Source organism: Benincasa hispida, chromosome 9 (genome assembly GCF_027475165.1).
Source record: "Benincasa hispida cultivar pf3 chromosome 9, pf3_genome.v1.1, whole genome shotgun sequence".
In the NCBI taxonomy this organism is placed as follows: domain Eukaryota; kingdom Viridiplantae; phylum Streptophyta; class Magnoliopsida; order Cucurbitales; family Cucurbitaceae; genus Benincasa; species Benincasa hispida.
The window spans coordinates 31,945,149-31,963,778 of NC_143486.1; the positions used below are offsets into that span (position 1 = coordinate 31,945,149).

The 18,630-nt window shown below is 30.0% G+C and overlaps 1 protein-coding gene across 1 annotated transcript; it reads left to right on the forward strand.

Moving 5' to 3' along the window:
- The first annotated feature begins 8,765 nt into the window (after positions 1–8,765).
- LOC120087045 (NAC domain-containing protein 21/22-like) lies at positions 8,766–18,345 on the forward strand. The gene is made up of 3 exons (XM_039043888.2): positions 8,766–9,046; positions 13,198–13,463; positions 17,750–18,345. Exons 1-3 carry the CDS (start codon positions 8,878–8,880, stop codon positions 18,077–18,079), a joined length of 765 nt encoding a protein of 254 aa, XP_038899816.1. The 5' UTR covers positions 8,766–8,877; the 3' UTR covers positions 18,080–18,345.
- Positions 18,346–18,630: the final 285 nt, after the last annotated feature.

The following is an 18,630-nucleotide window of genomic DNA, read 5'->3' on the forward strand; positions in this document are numbered from 1 at the left end:
CCTCAGCTCAAAAATATGAGGAAATATTACCATTATATTTCCTCAAATCCGTCATAGAAAAATTTTTTAAAAGATTTTTTTATATTTCCTCTCGAATATTAAGAAAGTCAACATCTTAACCTCCCCAATTTTCATCCTATAAAAGATTTTAAAAGGTTTTTTTTAAAAAAAATATTTTGGGAAGAATATTTTCATTTATTTATTTAAAAAGTATGAAAATAAATTTTTTGCAAAATTTTTCGAAATTATTTTTCATGAAATTAATTTTAATTTGGTTTATTTATTTTAAAAGAATTGGGAAAAGAATTTTTTTTTTTTAAGGAAAACTATGTTTTAAGAAAAAATTATGGAATCCAATTTCTTTTTAGGTTTGTTATTTTTTAAGAAAATATTTATGAATGATTTTAGAAATATTTAAAATTCATTTTTTTAAAGAAGATAAATTCCTTTTATGATTTTTTTTTCAATAATGCATATTTTCAAAGAAATATATTTTATTATATAAGAATAGAGGATGATATATATATATATACACAAAAATGATTTTTTTTTTTTCAAACTTGCTTAAAATAAGACATTAACATCAAGTCTTGGCATTCCAAGACATTGTCTCAAGAATCCAAGCATTAGCATCATGATATTTAAGATTCTGTCATTTGAGAAGTTTACATTTTAGAAAATATTAAATAAAATATTAAAAATAAATCTAACTGCATATCATAGATAGAATATCACCATATTTAAAACATATTTAAATAATAAAACCTAGATATTTCTTAAAAAACTCTAAAAAAAATCAAGAAGTAGTAATTTTTCTAGAAAATATTAAAAAATAATAATATGAAAATAACATTTTAAAAAATAAAGATATAATTTAATGATTTAACATACAACGAATACATAAATCAAATATATACTAAACTTGACAAAATATAATACATAGAAAAGTATTATATAATCAATAAATATCATATTACTCAAAGATTAAAAAAAAAAAAAAAGAAGAAAGAAAGAAAAGATTAACAAGCACATATTAACATAGACATGCTAGAATATTAATATACAAGATGAAAAAAAAAAAAAAAAAAAAAACTTTCCATGGCTTACTTGGATGAGAAAATATGGAGAAGAGAGAAAAAAATTGAGAGATTTGGTTTATGGGGGAGAAAAATGGAGAGAGGGAGCGAAGAACGCTAAAAAGAAAAGAAAATGTGGAGAGAAATTTGGAGGTAGAAGGATTGTTGGAAGAGAAAAAGAGAGAGGGAGGGAGAGCCAATGTGAGAGGAAAAAATTTAGAGAAAATCAACTAAAAATCTTTTTATGGGGGGTTTTTAGTAAATGAATGGTGAGAAAGAGAAAAACACTTTGAGAAAGAAATGAAAGGAGTGCATGATAGAAACGTGTATGTGAGTGAGAGAGGAAAAGAAAAATGGCTAGGATTTTATTTTTTCTTTTGTGGTTGAATCTCCCCTAAGTGACCAAAGGTTGCCAGAATTCAAATTCCTTTCAGTTAGAAAATGAATCAACCAAATTGCATTCAAAAGGGAAAAAAATAATAATTATATGATTGATTTTGGGTTAAAAAATACTTTTCCTAAACTTTCATAAAAGTAACAATTTAGTTCCTGAACTTTGGTATGTAACAATTTAGTCATTGGACTTTCAAATATGTAACAATTAGTCCCAACTTAAAAAACCATCAATATTTGATGTCATTTTTTTATTATTTTATGATATAAACTTTGTATTTTATAAAATTATTGAGTTTCTAATTAGTTTATCGATGTATTTATGCAAGAAGTTTCATTAAATTTTCACACTAATTTCTACAATAAGGACTAAGTCGTTACAAATTTTAAAGTACAAGGACTAAATTGTTGCATAGTAAAGTTTAGGGACTAAATTATTATAAAATTAAAAGTTCGAGTATTAAATCGTTATAAACCAAAGTTCAATGACTAAATTGTTACTTTTATGAAAGTTTAAGAACTAAAAATGTTATATGATTGATTTTTTTAAAAAATTATTATGTGTTCATTTTTTTCCCAAAATTGATAAAAGATCTCACCATTTAGAAAACATTTGTTTCACCATTTTCTAATTAAAATAGAAAAATATTTAAATGTTAATTAATAAAAACTTTATGTAATTACTATTATTATTTTGTTTTATTTTCGAAAACTAAATTCAAATCAAATAAGTAATCAAATTAGGTCGGACAAAAGTAGGTGGCTATAAGTATAGTTTATTGAATGAATCATCAAAAGTATTTTCAGAAAGAAAAAAAAAAAAGGAAAAAACTTAGGTGCATTTGGACTATCCCATCAATTTTTATGTTCATTTTTTAAAAAAGATTAAAAATATATACCACTCTTCTATGATACCTACTGCCCATCTAAACCTCTTACTCTCAGTAAACTTTAAGTGAAGGAGATAAACAATAACTGATTAAGTAGGCCCATTTTATTTCTGTTAGGGTTGATGCCCTAAAGTCTCGTGTTCTGTAGTTTGTAAACAGTTTATACGAACGCTTGTGTTGTATAATATATGATATTTACTTTACATTTTGTTTTATGCTCAGTTACATGTTTTATTTGCTTTACCCCAAACCAATAAATATAAAATCTTTGGTTATCAGTATGTAACTTAATCATGTATGTGGTGACATACAAGTGGATCACGTCTTGAGTGATAACCAAAATGGTCTGTAGTATATGGATATAGGGAAAAATCTTATCTTGGTAACTCTACGGATGCGGTCCGCTTTGTGGAATTTTCACAAGTGTCATGACTTGTCAAAGATGGTCTGATCCTGATCATTCGTGTAGGGGACATGCAAACAGGGGCATCCTATACAAAGAGTTTGTATAAGACCTGACCACGAAGTGTTAATGTCTCATTATATAACACCATTCATGATAGAGACTTCACTTCACTAGGATGGCCATAGGTAACAGGACCTTAATCCTGAGTGAATTGGGAACTCTTTCCATTAAGGACGTTCATTTGATTTGTATGGGTGTGAATGGCCAAGTCGCCGATTCAAATCTACCATTTTGGGGATTCGTCTGATTTGAGAGCTGGGAACTGAACTACACAAGATGGAATTCACTCCTTCCTCAAAATAAGGATAAATAGATAGATAGCTCCCTTAAAGGCTGATTCCAGAGCTTGAACAATGTGGCGCCACACACCTTCTCTTGGCCCGAGAGGTGTTCACATATAATTGAACTATGTTGTATTATTCATTAGAGGAATCAGTGTTACTTAAGGAGTGAGATGTAACTGCAGGGACAAAATGATAATTGGCCCAGCTGTACTTACGAGCATCTGTGAAGGGTCATCGTACTCATGATTGGTTATATCCAATGGACAGAGAAATATATCTGTGGTAAGAAGAGTTTAGTTGTTGGTCTTTAGTGGAATGTCTGACAGTTAACGGATGGTGGATCTCATGGCTCAAGAGTTTAATCAGTTATTCACGTATCGTTGGAGCTTTGAGCCACATGTCCATTAGATCCCCTGAGTAGCTTGGATAAAGTCGAGAATCAGTGTTTGGGTTAATTTGAAATGTTCAAATTGACAAGAGGGAGATCGATTATATATGATATAATTTGACTGATTAATTATATATGATATAATTGACTAAATGTATGAGATACATTATTTTGGAGAAAATTAGATATAAATATGATTTATATCAAGTAGAGGAGAAATTACTATAGTAGATATGTGATATCAAACTATAGGATCAGAATATAATATGATTATATTCATTAATTATTAAATTGGTTAATTATATGATAAGTAGCCTAAAACTTCTCTCGGACGTGCGTTAGTGGGAGAATCCGAAATCGGTTATTATAACCGAAGAATAAAATGAAAATTTTTTTCATTTTGCAAAAGTTTGAAAAGATCGCAATCGGTGTGAAAACCTAACGATCGCATAGCTTGAGAGCCTATACAGTAGTCGCTCATCGCCTAAACGATCGCACACTCATCCCTAAACTAGCTTTACTAAACGATCGCATGGTGTGCTGCGTTTTCTAGATGATCGTCTTCCATTTATTAAACGATCGCTTAGTAAAACCTACACGATCGTGTAGCTTCTTCTAAACGATAAGCAATATGATAGCTCTTTCTCTCACACTTGCTTATCATCTACATGATTTGTTCTTTATCTAACCTCTATCAAATTCACTAAATACCACACTTTGGATTCTCACTCTGAGAATACCAAGGGCTCCATTTGGTGGTGTCTTCCCCGCTGCTATTCACTCGTTCATGACTATTCGTATTGTTTCCGTTCGTGTAGACGATCGTGCTATTGCAGCCGACTTATTTGTTGGACGATAGAGTGCAGGCAGAGGTTCTTCCGCTACATCTGAGTTCAAAGCTTGAAGAGGGTTTTCAACTGGTATGAGACTTTTTCCCTTGTATTTTAGTATTCAAAGCATGCCTTTAATTAGTGTGAATTTGCATATCTATTTGTTAGAATGTATATCTTGTATTTCGGTCACAATGAAATTGGAAAGATCCGAACGTACTCATGGATGTTCTTCGTTAAAAGTTCCTTCAATTTCAATAATGTAACGTTTATATAACTCCAAGACCTAACTACAAAGTTTACAACAACAACTCTTAAACCTTGGAAGTGTGGCTGTGGCTTGTGACAAACCTTGACCTTAGCAGCACCCTGGAATTCCTCACCTTTCGCTACCTGGGAAGGAAAACATGAAATAACAGAATGAGCTTCACAAAGCTTAGTGAGTGGTAAGCAACTTTTAGAGTCTATTTCAACTCATAAATAACAAGCATATCATAAATACGAGGTTAATACTCAAACCTCCGCTTTGAATGAGTCTGGTCTCAACTTCTATCTACACACACAGTAGATAGTTAACTGTTACTAATAATAAATGCTTACCCTCTTGTGTTTTCCTTTGTTCCCTATGTGCACATAGCTCCTCGTTCACGGGCTCAGAAGCTAGGCCGTCGCCCCTCTGACCATCCCATACGAGGTTACTCTCACAGGCTCAGGAACTAGACCTCTCGGTCCCCTGACCATCCCGTGAGGTTCCACTTCTGGGCTCAGGAACTAGGTATATTGATCTCCTGACCATCCCGTTCACATATTCTCATTCTCATTCTAATTAATCATTCACAACATAAGTATATACACATATTCTAAAATATATGCTTAAGACTTTAATGGAAATACCATTCACTTTGGTAAGGTAGGAATCTTCCTTTCTAGAAGTTCCTTGGTCACCTCGGGCTCCCTTTTGAACCCTAAGATCTAGATTCAAATTAAAGCTCAGATTACTCATAGTTCCAAGCCTTATCTCGAGATAATTCCTTCTACAAATATGCTCTAAAATGTCTCTGAAAGCTTATTTTAAAATCTTAGCTCAGAAATTTTCGTGGCTTGGCCAGAATCCTCAAATCAACAAGACTGACCAAGCTTACACGATAGGTTGATCCTTCTATCTTTTCTTCACTCTCCAACCCGATTCATTGAAGTTTCTTCTCCGACAACCCTACCTTGAAAACTAGACTCTCAGAACTTTCAAGTGGCTTTAGAATCACTCCACACTCACGAGTATTCTGGGAGAAATCCTCGTCCCAAGTTGATGTTACTTTCAGACTTCACTGTCCGATAGCATCTCCTCCTTTTGGAACTTCATGACTGAGCATGCCCTTCACAATCAATGCATAGTCTTCTTCAAATCCATCTTCTAACACTCTTCCTTATGTTCTTTGAAGAGGATTTAGCTTGTGAATTGAAGATACATACTATGGTGGTATTTATAGGCCAAAGGAAATGATCCTTATCATTTTTACCAAGTCTCAACGCAAGACACCTCCTACTTTGGAGTGTTTGCACTATGTTTTGCCACCACCTACTCCCTTGACATTCACCTACTCTTATGCCACACACTTACTTGTGTGTGTCTTCCTCATGTATAAGACTTTCTTTGCATGAAACTTCATTCTCCAACTTCTACTAACTCAAGTTCAACCTTCTCTTGATATAGCCATTTGTCCAAGTGAGCTCATCAATCTTGCGTAACGCAAACCTCAGCACCGCTCCATTGTTTAGTCCATCGTGCAGCTCTTACACTTCATCGCTTAGCTACATCGTCTAATGAATCTCTTGTTGTCGCTTAACATTTAGCCCTCTCACTATAATCGTTGAGTACCTGTGTCCATCGCTTAGCATTAACGCTCGATCGTGTAGCTCAATCGTTTAGTAAACGATCTCGCGCATAGCCTATTTCTTAGTTTCCGCACCCATCGTTCACCTCCATCGTGTAGCACTGATGCCTTATCGTCTAACGCATCTGCTCATCGCATAGCGTCATCGCCCAGCGTCTGCTTCTATCGCGCAACGTCCATCGCTTAGTATTCCGTCTATCATGTAGCATGTCTGCTCATCATGTAGTGCCATCGTGTAGTCTATCATCTAGTACCAACGTATCGTCTAGCATCTACGCTTATCATCTAGTACCCGCTCAATGCTTAACGCTATCATCTAGCGCTATCGTCCAACTTCTATGCTTATCGTCTAGCGCTTACACTAATCGTGTAGTGTCTTTGCCATCATGTAGCTTCATCACCTATTGCATCACTTCCCATCGTTTAGCACTGATTGCAACTACACGATCGTCTAGCGTATTGCTTATAGCTATACGATCGTCCGCCTAGGCCTTGTGCTCAACATCTCGCTCTCTTCGCTCTCGCTCATGCATCCTCAATGCATGAGCAACTTGGGCAATGTCTCTTGCCAACACCTCGGCCAATCATACGTCCATCCTCACAAACTCACATATGGTTGCCTTCAGCTTCATACTATACTTAACCTCATCTCATGCATTAATGTTTCCTAACACCTAACGCATGGTTCCTTTCAGTTAGCCAAATTTTCACCAGTTAAGGCTTAACTCAAAGCTATTCAAGGAAAATCTATTCAACACTTAGAAATTTCTTTCTCTTTAACATAGGATTTAACTTACACTTAGTTAATTCCCTCAATTACCTGCTTAAGTAAGGAAATTGAAATCCGGGTTTCAGAGTATGAAACTTTAGACTGCACCTAGATATTACTATTTTAAAAGTGCACACGTCTTAATGATTAAAAACAACTCTAGAGTTTTTGTATATTTCTAAAAAAAAAATATAATAAATAAATCTAAAAAACTCAAATTAATTTGAAATTTTATTTTGTACAAAACTCCTGAGAGATATAGATTATTAAAAAATGAATTTTATGTGCATAGTCGAAAATCTTCCAAATATGTAATAGGGAAAAAATGTATATTTGTAATAATCACGTTTATAATATAGTGCAACAAAAAAATTAGTCTTGAATTTTTTTTTTAATGTAAGATATAATATATAATAACATATTATTAAAAATGCTTAAATTAGAAGATATTCCAACCTGTCCAAAATTTGTCAAAACCTATTTTAAAATCACACTTTTGCATATAACAGCAAAACATATCTATTATGTTTTTTTCCCCTTTTACTTTGTATGTAATGTAAGATTAATTTCTTGGTTGAGCGTAAGGGTGTCAACGGTTTGATTTGACTCTTTTCGAGATGGGGTTGGCAAAAAATCTATGGGAATCCACTTACCTCGATCGAAATAGGGAATCCTTGATTCAACCGTGAATAGGAGTCAAACTATAAATTAAAATAAGGTTTTCGGTCGGGGACGAGGTAGGAATGGGGGAGTATCCCTGCCCCATCCCTAACCCCGAACTCGTCCCCTTTAGATTTGTAATATTTTTAAACTATATAAATATATATTAAAGTAAGTATAAGTTTAATATTATTTTTAAATAATTTGAGTGAAGTTTTTCATAATTTCGGGGATGGATCCAGCACGGACCCGTTCCCCTACTAGGAATCCCTATCCATGCCCCCTCTTTTATTACGCGGGGATAAGGGTGGGAATGAGGATTAATTTCCACTGCGGGGACAGGGATGGGGAATCTCCCCGACCTCGCTTCGTCCTAATGCTAATCCTAGTTTGAGATTCAAACTGAAGCCGAATCAAACTCAAATTAATATGTGGTTCAATTTTTCAATTTCGCATGAATCATTAATTTAATATTTAAGAAAATCAAACAAATGTCTATTTTTAGTTTTAATTTTTGTTAGAACACTTTATATATATACAATTCGGTTCAATTTGAATTCGTTTTTGAATCCCAAGTCAAACCAACCAACATTGTTGGGTTTTATAAATATTTAAATCGAACTGAACCATATTATACTAGTCGTAAAAGCCAAAATTTTGGTTTGATTTTTGAGTTCGATTTGAATTAATTATTTGATTTTACACTTCTAATGGAAGTAATATACCTTGACCAATTGAACTATATTCAATATTGGAATAATTAGGTTTTGTATTAAGAATTGAAGAGTAATAACATAAATTTTCACCTGTGAAGTACCCAAATTTCAACAAATCATTAAACACTTGTTTTACTTAAATTTTATTTCTTCAATAGAAAAAACCTAATTTTTGTAACCTACAATTTTTGTTTATCCTCAAAGTAGACGTTTCTCTTTGTGAATTAAAGCTTTCGTATACCTTTAGTCTTTTTTGTGAAAGCTTCATAATTTAACCAAGTTATTACCTCTCTTTCTTTCTCTCTCTCCCATAATTTAAGGTAATTTAGCCACTTGTCTTCCTCCATTACCTCTATAAAATCACTAATAACTTCTCTTCATCTATTCATTCAAAAGCACTTTTCAGACTCAAAAGGCCCTTTCATATTCTTTGATAGTTCTCTCCCAACACAATATTTAGTTTAAGTTTCTCTTTTTCTTTTCTTCCTTTAAAAAAAAAATTGTAAGAAAAAAATGGGTTTGAGAGATATTGGAGCAACTCTTCCACCAGGGTTTAGGTTTTATCCTAGTGACGAGGAGTTGGTTTGCCATTATTTGTATAAAAAGATTGCAAATGAAGAAGCTTTGAGGGGCACTTTGGTGGAGATTGACTTGCATACTTGTGAGCCTTGGCAACTTCCTGGTATGTATTTCCTTTTAGAACTTTCTATGGTTTTAGAGCTTTAATTGATGAGATAACTCACAAACTCATAAAAATTTTGTAATGGGGTTTTAATTTGTAGCATTTTTTTGTGTTAAGTATCTATTGAGCCCTAATTTGTGTAGTTATTGATCTTTTGTTTCATGAAATCTTTTTCTTCTTTCATTTCTTTTGAGTTTACAACTATTAGAAGTTCTTTTTTCTCGAGTACATCAATCGCAAAGATCGAACATTCAATTTTTAAAGAAAAAAGTCATTCTAAGTTATCATTGAGTTAAGCTCACTTTGACATGAGTCGTTAAATTTTGATATGGTAATTGATATCTTATCACCCACTTAACTAATTAAACTTGAATTGAAAGAAGTTTTACACCATTAAAGTTTTCTCCCAAAAATTTTTATGTCTCTCCTTTCCCAATTCTAGTATTTATGAAGATTATGTATATTGTTGCTAGATTGTTATTAGAAAACCATTATTTTCTCCGCCAAAAAGAAAGAAAAGAAAAAAATTAAAACTCCTTTCCCAAAACCCTAATCTCTAAATAAGGATTTTCCTTTCCAAGTTAGAAAACGGACGGAGAATTTAATAATTATGAAGTTGGAGATAAGAAACGCATCACGGGTTCCACCTGACTATACGTTACGATTCAAACTAAAATTATTTGTTTCAGGAGATAATTCATCACTGAACATGATATCAGCTATCAACTGACTGTCGCATTATAAATATAAATATTTTTCTAAGTGGCATAAAATAAACTTAAGCTTCATGCCATATTTGATTAGTTTCTTAATTATAGCCTTGATGGTTTAGTTTGTTGATTTTTATATAATTTATAGCATTACAATTATAAGGATAATGAATTCTCTAACCTTCGAGTATAAAAAGGAAAACAAGGAGTTGATGTTTTAGTCATTTGAATTATGTCTAGTTTTTTTTTCTTGTGACTTTAATAATATGTTGGTGAAGGATTCGAATTATCTGATATCTTGATCGAAGGTATATTTTATGCAATTATACTAGTGGTTATTTTCAAATTGAAGAAGAGGATGGGAAAAGGGTTTGAAAATAAGTAGATGGGGGTGGGTTTGTTGGGCAAAAATTAAAGATGGGGAAGAGTGGGTTCTTTTTTCATATTGATGACGAAGAAGAAGAAAACGGTGGGCGATGGCCCGAGATGGGAAACGATTGCTTCGCTGGAAGAGGATTAAAGGAGAGAGGAGAGAGAGAGCAAGAGCTTTTTTTAATTATTATTATAGTTTATTTTTATTTAATTAATTGACACGCTAGCTTCCGTTACCTATTTAATGGTTACCATTAACGACAGGACCAAAATTGAACATTTTCTAAACATTGGAAATTTTATGCTCGATTTTGGAATCTATGAACTAAATTTCGACACAAAACTCAAACCTCTCATGAACAAAAGAAAAAAAAATAGTTTATCCTAAAATTTATTTAAAAGATTAGAGAGGAAATTATGATTTTACGAATCATGTCTATATAATTAAGATTTAAAAATAATTAGGTTATATAATTGAATAAAATAGAAAAAAATAGATTAATAATGTGAGAAATTTTTGTCGTGTAATTAAGAAGGCAATGAAATAATTACTATTTGTGAAAAATATACAGGCCAATCCTATTCCCATATTTGTCCAGAAAGCCATTATTATATCAGAAACAAATGTCCAAATACCAACTTTGTTCTCTTCTTACAAAACTGACTCATTTTCAGAAGAAAATAGAGAAAAATGACTCATTTTTTTCAACATGCAAATTATTCATGGAAGGATTATTGTCCCCTACATTTGTTGTCTTTCTTCATTGACACATTCATTAATTAATTAACCATTTGTTTGATCATATAAAACATTATGGATAATTTATATTACATAATGTCACATGTAATAATGTTATTAGATTCCATTATTGAAGTCTCTTTTTGAATCGAGTACTTCTCATTATTTTCACTTTTTGAGAGATGGATGGGGAAGTGACTTTGAGTTAACAAGAAATGCTTTGGATATAATCTTCTAATTTGTTTGTTTTTATTGGATCAAGAAAAACCACCCCTTAGTTGTGTTAAATTGGGTCAAATAATTGGACTTAACTTACATAATTTTAGAAATTGTGATATTTGTATATAAATTTAATAGTTCAATTTTTATCATTTGTATGTCTAATTTCTACAATTATTGTAAGCTTGAGGATCCAATTTTAACATTTGTAGAAGTTTAGGGACCCAATTTTCACCATTGAAAGTTTGAGAGTGATTACAACTACCACCATACTTCAGGAGTGGTTTTTGCAATTTACCCTAAAAATAAAGACGATTTTAATACGATCATCACATATGTTTATTTATTAATTTTTGGGATGATTTTTTGTTTGAAGCACAATTTTTGGTATGGTTTTAAATATAGCAAAATGAGTACTTATTTATAAATATCAATGATAGACAGTACTAGATATTGATAGATGGTAGTAGTCATATCATTGTCTATCACTGATGTTTTACTATATTTAAAAATATTTTCATTAATTTTGTCATTTAAAACAATCTCCCATCATTTTTAATAACATCAATAATTTTTTGTTTATATCATAAAAAATTAATGAAATATAAAGAAAAAATAAATTAAATATCACTAAATGATGCAGACATCTTATTTTCAAAAGGTGAAATGTATATATACTCATTTTTAATTTTTCTATTTTTCTAGAAATATTTATCCACCTCGACATCAACGTTTTATTGATATTTAAATAAATATTTTCATAAAATTAAGAATTTAACATTTTTTTACATCAACATTTAAAATCCTCATTTCCATACAATTTATGAGATTTTTTTTTTCATATTTGCTCTATGTAAAGTTAACAAGGTTCATTGTGCAATACATTCAACTTTCAATTGATATAAGTCTCCAAAATAGCTCTCTTTTCTTTTTTTTTTTTTCCTTTTTTTTAAGTACGACAAAGATTTTTGTAGATGCATGTGACGATACTTATCATTTTAGGTTTTTGTACCCAAAAGTTTAAACTTTGTATATAAATAGAGATTAATTAATATGACCATCAATATATCTTATGTTCTATCTACTTATTATTAATATATATAAATTTATTGTTAAAATGAGTATAGCTCAACTGGTATAATGTTTGTACTAGTAATTTTAATGTCACCCATCTTCATATTGTGGGTGAGTGTAAAACTTAAGATTTTACGTACAACGATAACTTCATAAAATAAGACTTTTACGAACTCAATAATTTATATGACAGTTAATAAGTTTTGTTCATTTGTGAACGATCATCATCTATGTTAAGATAGGTATTTTTCTAGTATATATTACAATTCAAACATATAATCATTACATCAATATTATTAAATCTATCTCATAGATGATGATTATGTTGAAACCAAAACTGATGACAACAATATTCTTAACATTGCTGCCCTTTGGTCTATCAAATCAATTTTTTTTCCATAAATTATAGCTCTTCTATCATTGCTTTTAATTGGTATATATACATTTATGTATTAATTTTTCATGTATTAATTTTCTCTTGTATATGTTTCTCACATTACATCTTAATAAATATCCATTTGAAAAAAAAAAGTCTAGTATCTAGAAATTCAAAATAGCTACCTAAATAAATAAATCTATTTCATGTTAGGATTAGTTCTAAAATTTCTTTCAAATTTACTTCTCTAATTTTTCAAGAAAGAAAAAAAACGTTGTATTCATCTTTGTGCAGCTCAAACACTCCAAAATCATGTGGTAATTTTTTTTTAATGTGATTATTTTATTTTTTATTTTTTTTTAGTGCATAAGGAAAAGGTTGCATGTCAAAAGATGAAGCCTTCAAGATATACTCTTTAATAACCTGTTTAGCTAATCTCTCTCTAATCAATTTAGTAGATATTGAAACTAAAATATATATATATATATATATATATATATATATTTGAAATTATATTGAATAATAGCATAAATGTAGTATGTCTTTCTAAAAATGTTACATCTTTCTGTTCTTTTGCAAATATGACAAGAAGATTCCATTTTTATGAACCATATACAGACTAAGTGGATAACTCTATTTTTTCAATGGTTACACTATGTAGAGGTAGCCAAGTTGAATGGAAACGAGTGGTACTTCTTCAGCTTTCGGGATCGAAAATATGCAACGGGGTTTCGAACCAATCGGGCAACGACAGCTGGGTATTGGAAAGCAACAGGGAAAGATAGATTGGTGATGGATCCAACAAAAGGAGAGGTTGTGGGAATGAGAAAAACTTTGGTGTTTTATAGAAACAGAGCTCCAAATGGGATCAAAACAGGATGGATCATGCATGAGTTTCGAATTGAGACCCCACATATGCCTCCAAAGGTTCCTATCTCTTTTCCCCTTCACTAATTTTTCTTATACTTGCATATGTATTTGATTGTGTCTCTCACCATGCCCACACAAGAAAGATAGAGAGAGATTTGTCAACGACAATTTCATACATGTTTGAAAACTATCTTTTAAGTAGAAATCTATTAGAATATTAAATAAAAATTTAAACCTAAAATAGTATGATGGTGACCTAGAATAAAAATTGGAATCCGAACACCGTCACACTGTTCTATGTCATCACCACACTCATTCTTTCTAGTTATCTATTGTCGTCCAAAATTCTAATTGATTTCAACTTTAAGGAGTAATTGAGCATGGTTTAACTAGTTAAGACATATATCCGACTAAGTGATTGGAGGTTTGAGTCTTTCTAGCTATTTACATGTGTTGTTGGACTAAAAAATTGATAACAAGGTCAAAACCTAGACCCGTCAATAACACACAAAATTGTCAATATAGAGCATACTACAACTATGTAAGTCTTGTACTATTGACCTCAACGTCAGAGTTCAACTCTCCACTCGTATATTGTCAAAATAATAATAACAATACACCAAAATTTTAATTATAGATTTAGTCACTTATTCAAATTGGCATGCATTCCATTTTGTCAATTGACTATTAGCCCCTAGGTTCCATAAGGTACACTTTTTATTCCTTTTTTTTTTTTTTTTAATTTCAGTTTAGAGTATATAATTAACCTACCCTGTACCGTCTCAACTTTGACCCTAATTTTTTACATAACTATATTAATACATATTTGCAGCTCCAACCTTAACTACAATCTCATATAGTTTTTTTTTTTTTTGGTTAAATTATACCAAACGGCCTTAAATTTTGTATTTGTGTCAAAAATATCCTTAAACTTTAAAAAGTAGTTCAAAAATACTTTTGTCATTAGTTTTGGATGAAAATCATTAGTGTTTTATTTCAAAATACCCTTGAACTTTGAAAATATTTAAAAAAATACCCTTATTGTTAATGTATGAATACAAACGGTTAATATCCGTTTCAAATACCTTTGAACTTTTAAAAGTTGCATTAATACTCTTAGTCTTTAGAAAAAAAAAAACTTTAAAAGGTTCCTACCGTTAGTATAGTGATTGATCTATTTGAAGTTTTCTTGAGTTCAAAAAGTACCCAGTTTAAAATAAATTATATAGATATTTTTTTTATATAGATGCTCTCATTTTTCTATCGTTTGTCCAATTCTTATACCAATTTATTTTGTCACAATAAAATATAAACCATAACTTCAAATTAAAGCATAAAATCCCACAAAACTCTAAAAATAAAAATCTCTCTTTAAAACTTACCAAAACTGAAATAGCCAAGTATGTTCTATTTGTAGTTGGTTATTAACACACACTTAAGGCTTAACTACTAAAATCTTGTTAAAATATATAAGCTCTAAGATCTTCTTGGTGCTTCCATTATTTTCTTTCTTTTTGTTATAATTTATATACGTTAACTGAAGGAGACAATCTTTTTTTAATGAGTTAAGCAAAAGGTTAAACAGTTAATAAGAAGAAAAAATTAAGCAAGGAGGAAAAAACAGAGGAAATAGAGAAGTTATAGGTCATATATTGAAGCAGGGTAGAGAAAGAAGGTATTGACGGTTTAGTTCATTTATTAACAATAACGGTGGTTTTGAACTTTGGTTTAAGTTTAAGTGTACTTTTGAAATTTTTAAAAGTTTAAAAATATTTTTTAAACAAATCACTAATGGTTTCCATCCAAGATTAACTGTAAGGATAATTTTGAACAGATATTTCTAAAAATTAACGGTATTTTTTAAACTTTTGAAAGTTCAAATGTATTTTTGACACAAAATATAAAGTTCAAGGGCATTTTGTATAATTTATCCCTTTTTTTCTTAACATAGAATCTCATAGAGTTTAAATGTTATATATTTTTTATGTATTCTATATATTCCATTTCTTAACTTACCCTAAATTTCATTCATTATTTTTCCATTTAAACATTGGGAATTCATTCATTATTTGTTATATGCTTTTATCCATGTTTATTCCATATTTTTATTCTAATTTTAATCTCATTAGCCACCCAAACCTTAACTCCTAACTTTTAAACTTAGTTTATTTTGTTGATGGCCTATATTTCTCAGTAATTATGAGTAAATATAACCTTAAATTTACATTTAAGTTATTATAATTGTGTTGATGGCCTATAATTGATCATCTAACTTTACATTTAAGTTATTATAAGAAACTGTTATGAAAAACACATTACTATTCCAAATACTAGTGAGGTTTTATAGGTTATATGAGAATATATTATTAATCCAAAATCTTTTAAAGTTGTGTTTGATATTTGCCTCAACTTAAAAAATGTCTATAAATCTTTGAACTATCAAATAGGTTCTTGAACTCAAAGTGATTCAAATAATAGAAATTTGTAAGAAATAAAATTGAAAACTATATGGAAATTCATTAGATATGAAAATAAAAGATGAAAATCTAACTAGACACTTTTAACATTTAAGGACGTAATTTAATGGATCATTAAAAGTTTAGGTACAATCTATCATACACGTTTTAAAATTTTAGGTCCTATATCAAAATTAAAGAAAAAGAAGAAACAACACACAATAGGACCTAAAACCCTTGTAAATACCATACACTAAAACCCAAATTTAGATTGTATCAACCCAAGGAAAAGATAAAACAAAATTTACTTTGATGATCAATCTCAAGAGTAAAAACACTTGTTTTCTAACCTCAAATTCGAACCACTTCATAAGATAATTTCATCAATGTTGCTTGAATAGTTTAATATGCAAATCTAAACACAAGATATACAAAGAAACAAGTTCACAGCTTTAAGAAACAAATATGCAACTTTATTTCATTGAAAGTTCATCAAAACCAAATATATGAATTGTGTCACAATAAAGATTGATTTATATAACCTTCAAAACATAACCTAATTAAATCCAGTCACTAATATAAGGTGTCTTAATGTGTGTTCACTTTCTGCACTCTCAATGTCATAATGACCCACTAACAAAAACAACCTAATAAAGCATTGAAAACACTCAAAAACTGAAAAGTTGCATTATTGAGGTCCATAAATTTGAAAATTAACATCATCTTCAAGTGTATTTAGAATACATTTTCAAGTGTTTAAAGTAAAAAATAAGTTATTTTTGAAAGAAATTGAAGTATTTGACAACCACTCAAAATAGTTTTGCAAGTGTATTTTAATAAATTTTTATCAAAAGTGTTTAAATAAAAATGAATTTTTTAAAAAATACTTTTTTTCTTAAGTCAATCGAAACAGATCTTTCATGATGTTTATAATCCTTCATGATAAATAAAGTTCCCTTAGAAAAAGAAAACAAAACAAAATAATGGTCCATTTGATTCTGGAAATAAGAGGTGGGTATGGAAAATGATATTTTATCATTATGTTTGTTACAAGCTTTTCAATTATGGGAATGAGAATATTTTATTTCAAGGTATTTTATATTTCCATCCATGAAGGTTTTTCATTACCACCTAAAAATGTAGGTCTTTTCCAATTCCAATGGTTTTTCTCTTCTATTTTTTATCTTTTCATTTTATTTTTTTTTCTTTCATGATAGTTGATATTGTATAATTTATTTAATTATTATAAATATATTCAAATTATATTTACAATTGACATATTTAATTAATTTTATTAATAACAATGCTAGTATAATAATTTATCTATTATTATGAATTAATATGAATAAACATAATTATATTTGTTTATACCTCTTTTTATTGGTAATATATATGAACATATAAATTATTCATTAAAATTATTAATTGATCTTTTAAAAAATATTAATTAATTAATTAATTATAAAATAAGTTAATTTTTTAATTAAATAATCTTGTACACTTGTATTTTTTAATTTATAATTATAGTTTTTTATTAAAAAAATTGTTTGATGATTTAAAATTAGTTAATTTATATCAACTTCTTTTGTATATATAGAAGGTTTATAATTAACACAACTACAGAAAATGAAGGAAAGAAAATAGATATTTAAATTAATTACTAATATTATTTTCATTAAAGATTTGATGATAAATGTGCAATATAAAAAGTTTAATTGATAATAAGTATAATATATTAAACTACATTATTATTATTATTAGTTTAAATATATACTTAATTTATTTTAATTGATAAGTAATTTTGATAACATTTCCACACACAATTAGTTGCCTGAACTATTCAATCAACAGTGCCATGATAAAGATATTCTTTATATCCATCTACAGGAGGATTGGGTTTTATGCAGAGTTTTTCATAAGAGCAAGGCAGATCAGGACATCACTGCAGAAACAACAACAGCACACACCACCTCAAACTTTCCGTTGGATGCCGTGATGGCGGCAGCAGCAGCATCATCCTCCTACCGCTCGCTGCCAAACCACATCGAATATCTGCCGGGCGACGACTCGAATGGGCTGCTGCCATGGGACATCAACATGGAAGAAACTGCCTTCAGCTCCTATGGAGTTGGTGATTCAAATTCACAAGAAATGAAGTATGAGATAATTGACAACACCATACAAAATGCCTTCCCTTTTAACTATTTTGTTGCTTGAGAAGAGATTTTATTATATGAAAGGTGATTGAATATTTTGTTGTTGAATTATTGTAGTGCCTGTGTAACAGAAAGGGTTTTGGTTAAGTGTTTTACTTTTTTGTGTTTATGTAATGATTTTGTGTAGAATGATATCTGTGTTTAATTAATTGTTTTTCAATTGGGTTAAGTAGAAATATATATGATGTTCTCTCAACACATGTTATACTGAGGGTTATATATTACAGTTTGCCTTGTAATGCTATAATAGCTTAAACCTTGGGCCTTTTCTTCTTGAGTTGTTTTAAAAATGGTAAACCTTAATTTACCCATGTTTGAATGTCTTGAAGTTATTTGTCGATGGTCGCTTCGAATGGCCAAGCACAAAGATCTCACAGACCAGTAAGTGAGTCGGAGTCTATGGGCGACATATCCTGGTGGGAGTTCGACAGCCATTTATGTTATTTACGTTTTTTTTACTCTAGAGTTTACAAGATGCACTATATATAAACCCAATAATAACTCTATTAACGCTGCTATCTCTACTTCTTTTAGTTTTCATAATTTGGTAGC